Source organism: Morone saxatilis, unplaced genomic scaffold, assembly GCF_004916995.1.
Source record: "Morone saxatilis isolate NCDOM2014 unplaced genomic scaffold, NCSU_SB_2.0 Contig6, whole genome shotgun sequence".
Taxonomy (NCBI): Eukaryota; Metazoa; Chordata; class Actinopteri; family Moronidae; genus Morone; species Morone saxatilis.
In genome coordinates, this window is record NW_023340206.1 from 2,894,576 (window position 1) to 2,899,508 (window position 4,933).

General features: G+C 42.9%; 1 protein-coding gene across 1 annotated transcript in view; it reads right to left on the reverse strand.

Annotated features, from left to right (window-relative positions):
• Positions 1-1,254: 1,254 nt before the first annotated feature.
• The window catches only part of pard3ba (par-3 family cell polarity regulator beta a), a gene marked incomplete in the record, with an annotated part of 136,360 nt that continues 132,681 nt past the window's right edge, over positions 1,255-4,933 (reverse strand). Inside the window, 1 exon segment of the mRNA XM_035678052.1 lies at positions 1,255-2,641. Coding sequence (XP_035533945.1) covers positions 2,230-2,641 — 412 coding nt within the window.

Genomic DNA, 4,933 nt, shown 5'->3' on the forward strand with positions numbered 1-4,933 from the left:
TGAAAGCTAATTTTTTTAAGTTTTTAAAAAGTAAAAAAGTGCTCAAGGGCTCTCTCATTGTTTGTTTTGTTGCTCTGGATTTTACTGTTTAACAATACAGCCCTTAAATGCAATATTTTCATCAGCTGGTGCTCACATTTTCATACTTGAGTGTCTTTGAATGGCCCACCAAGGAGAGCCTTTTCAAATGTTCCATGCTTACTATCGCATAATGCCATTACCGTGCCATTATCACGGCACGGTAATTCCTTTGGTAATGGTAAAGTGATGGTACATGTGACTGTTAATGAACTAACACATGCAAAAAACCTCTTTGAAAGTGTTAAATGTGACTGAAATATTTGTGTCTGATGCGAAATGGCAGTGAATATAGAACGACGGTAGCCAATTCCTGCAAAAAGGAGGAAAAAAAGACAAGTCAACCATTTGATGTAAATTTACTGGCTTTGCATCTTTGTACGTGCTTCACCGATCAGCAAGAAACTTTGGACTGTTATTCCCCCATTTCATCATCACAGGATGGTCAGCAGACAGCTGCTGTGCCTTTTCCCTTTATTGTTTGTCCTGCTTTTATCTATTCTGGTTTTGTTTTGTGTTTTGAATACATGCTATATGAATAGAAATGCGTTATAATAAGCATTTGTTTATTACTGTTAGTTGGCCGGATAGCTTGTGGCTCATCTGAATTAGGATAATTGATCTTTTGTCTGACTCTATCTGGGAAAATTGGTTAAACAGTAAATAAATACAATGATTCATCCGCCTGTGTTTGCAGGTTGTGAAAGGTCTATTTCAGCTCAGACAGGAGAGGGTCAAAGCAGTACAGAGACTAGACAGATCAGCAGAGGCCCGGTCCCTGTTGGCCTTGATGCTAATTAAACACTAACTGATAGAAAAAGCCTTCTCCACACTCTAATTATTCCCCATTTCAAGTCTAATTTCACCAATCAGTGCCATCTTTATTTCTGAGAGCAAATTGGGCAGTAATCATTTTCTAGTGGAGATTTCCCTGCCTCTAATTGTTGAAGATGATTTAGTCATTATCAGAACGCTGGCTACTCTTATCAGTCATCGCACAGCGCAAATTTATCTGGAGATTGTGCTCGGAGAAATTCAGCTGAATATTAGTAATGAATTTTTAAAGTGATGACCGGTGGGGTTGTCATAGTTTGACTGAATATTTCCAATACGAGAAGTCTAAAATGATCTGGTGCGGCACAGGGAGACAATTTCAAAACATTTAATGCAAAATATTTGTATAAAAAAAATCACGCATTTATTTGACAGTGTGTTTGAATCAAACCATCGATGACACATTTAGTGAGTTTACAGTGCAGCGACATTTAGCAATGATATGTTGAAGGATAAAATGTTTCATTAAGCTCTTTATTTGCTTCAGTGTCACACAGCTTAACTTTATGTCTGTGTTGCTTGCGCATTGATCAAAGATTTTATTGGAGCACCACAAAAATATCACAAATGAACTCATTTGCATTACAAATGTACAGTAAAAGGTTTGAACCACATCCAAATAATCAAAAGGCAAAAATATAAAAAAATAGCAAAGTGTGAAAGCAGGATGTAAAGGAAGTCCGAGCGACAAAACATCAAGGACAAGAAGATACTTTGAAGGGGAGTTACTTCCTTTTTCCTGTTTGTCGAATTTAACTTCCTGTGTCTCCTTTGACATAACGGTCCGGCTGGTCAAAGGGATCACCTTTATTTCCTTCAGTTTGATCAGCTTGTGCAAAAAAAGTTAGCTGGAATAGAGTTGATTCTATATATCTGTGTAATTCATTGAATTGCCCTTAATTACATTTTAATTCTACATTATAAAATCTATTTCAAAATAAGATCCTGTTCTTTATAAACATTGGCACATTTGCAAATGTACAGCAGCAGAGAGAACATGTATATATATGTACATATGAGACCTTAATGCTTGTTCAATCTGTCTTGGCCTGTGGAGTCAGTTATGACCAGATGGTTCTGAAAATAAGCCTTATTTTAGCCTTGCAGCTTGTCACTTATTGCTTTCAGCTTTCCTGATCAGATAAATTAATATGGCAAAATCTCACTTATCCACATTGGCAGCCTGGGTGACTGCTGATTATGTTTCACAAATCTGGAAACATGAATTTGGAGTTATTTATATCCTTTGTAGTCTGATTCAACTTCACCGCACTTTTGGGGGTTAGGTGAGAGAGGTCTGGTACTCAGGACTACCTTTTACACCGCACCTATCAGGGGGTTCTTTCGTCTCGGGTCAGGCTGTCTGTCGTCTCCGTAGTCGTAGCGCTCGGGGCTGGTGTAGCGGCCTGGGTTGGCCTGCTGGTATCCGTCCCCTCGCCCCCCGACGGCTTCGTAGTAGTGCCGCCCTCTGCGCCCAGCGGTGGGCGAAGGGGGAAGGTCCTGCCTTACCGGTGCACGTTGCTGCTGCCCTGCGTGGGGGGATGAGGGGTAGTAGCGCTGGTTGCTGGGCGCCTGGTGGGGCTGCGTGCCCGCCTGGTGGGGCTGCGTGCCCGCCTGGGGGAGCGGCATGCGGCCGGGGTGGCTGGAAGCAGGAGGGTCGTGGTAGGAGTAGGGGGCTGGCTCTCTTGGCACGGATCTGGAGTGGGTGGGGTAATCGTATGGATCCCTCCTGAAAGAGAAAGATGGTCGTCTGTAAGAAAGTAGCAACTGGAGTCTGTAGGACAGTCTGACACCATTAGTAAAGACACACATAGGATCACACACTTATACAGTGTGTATGCTTTAGAGTATAGAGAAAGTTCGTATTTAATACTGGTTTAAACTGGTTTGCAGTGGAGGACGTGCCAGAGATTTGGCCCCCTTCCTGCAGTAAGCCTCCTCCTGTTATTTAGTTTAGGTGGCGAGGCTGTGGCCTTGGCAGGATCGAGTTGTGGGGGAGACGTGGATGGAGAGATGCCAAGAGATAACAGCAAATGCTTTGGTAAGCATATATGAGGTCGTGTGTGTGTTTAGCTGGTGTGTGTAGGAATGTGTGTGTGTGTGTGTGTGCGTGTGTCCGTCCCAGGGGTCTGCAGTAACGAGGCAGCCAGCTGGAAGTCTCCGGTTCCCTCCCACTAGCTCTGGGTGATTAGGGGCTAAACCCCTGGGTAAGGCGACACGCGGGCCTCGGGGAGACGGAAGGGGAGAGAGAAAGAGAGAGAGAGAAAGTGAGAGAGGGGAAGATAAAGAGAGAGAGAGGGGAGAAAATAAAAGAGAGGGCTGCTCACCTTTCACAGGCCCATTCAAATGTTTTCCATCTTATGTGCTGTTTCCAGTGCTGAGTGACACACATGTCTAGCTGGAGCGAGTAAGCAAATCTAAAAGTCAGGTCTTCATGGGCCTCGCTGGAAGGAAAACTCTCTCTATTTTTAACAGCGGTGATCTGCAAGAGCCCTGTCAACATTAATGACAACTCCTGGCAGTGCATTAAGAGTCTCTGCTCGCACACACTCTTTTTGTTTATTCCAAACAAACTTTCTTGCCACCTTTGACACCTCTTTTTGGCCTCAGTCGATAGAAGGCTAAAGGGCACATTCAGATCAAATGCACACATAGTGTAGGCATGTTGCTACAGCTTAGTGGTGAGAAGATGGTGTGAAGCCCACAAAGACACAACAAAGTTCGTATTCTCCACTAAGTCTTCTTCAACAGTTAGCGTGGCAGCAATAATGTTTGTCTCCATTTCGTGTTTGTGGGATCAAAACTGGTGTCTGACCGCAGCAATGCGTCCCAGGATGACGCTGTGCTGTGGCAGAATCAACTATTTTGTCCCAGATGACCTTGCAATTTCTCCTGTGTTTGTATTTTTGCCAGAGTTCTTCCACAGCGGCGCCACCAATGCGCCAACTGCCAACACAGCGATCTTGAGTATGTTTATATGCACACAAGAAGTCTGCGGGAAATCAAGTTATGCAGCAAACATGTTTGCATGACCTGCAGTAACCTGGTTGCTGTAAGATCCACTTTTAGTTTTATTTTTCTCGGTGTGGAGACTAATGCGACCTTGTCATTTGAGATCCCATAAGTCGCCAGCAGAGTAATGTACCTGTGAGGAACATAAAAGTTGGTTCAATAAAAGTCCAGCCACTAAAGAATACGTAACTAGCTGTGACCACTACACAGCTGATGGAGGACAAACATATTGACTTGCTCATGATAATGGATATTAAGCAAGAAAACACAACTGATAGGCAGTTGAGGGTAATGGCCAGCAGTTTCTTGAGTGGACGAGGCTATATGAGAGAGTGATTGTGTGTGTACTAGGAACACATCCTAAATGAACCTTTTGTATGTGTTGAAATATGTGTGTATGTTGTAAGTGTGTTTTGGAAGACCGTGTTGAATAGGCCCATGATGAGTGCCTTGCGTGATGTATGGTTATTATGAAATTCAGTGCAGTGTACCTTACTATGGCGCCACCAGAAATAATCGAGCACTACCACGAATACCTTTCACATTTTGATATAACAGGACGCTCAATTCGTAATGAAAATGAAATAATCAAATAATGGCAATATTGCTAAATACATTTTCACTCCCTATCCATGGTCTGTAAACTTTGTCTGCCAGCCTGGTATAACGTGATATACATAATAAAAAAAGGGTAAATCTTTCCTTGGAAAAAAATTAAGGTATGCTCGAATCCCCCTCCCCTGATTACCCAGAAACCGGGTTCTTGTGTACACTAACGCTGAAGAAATCAATGAACTGCAGAAAGCCGACAGTAACTTTAAGTGCATGTAAACGCACATGCTATTGTTGGCCTGAACACAGCCGAAACAGCAAATGTTGAAGCTTTCACTAACAGGCTACACTTCAATTGATCATTATACTCCATCAGTCAGCAACAGAGAGCAGCAAAACACATTTAGAAATTTACTTCCCACCCTTCAACAATGGCTCCCACTGTAGTTATTATACA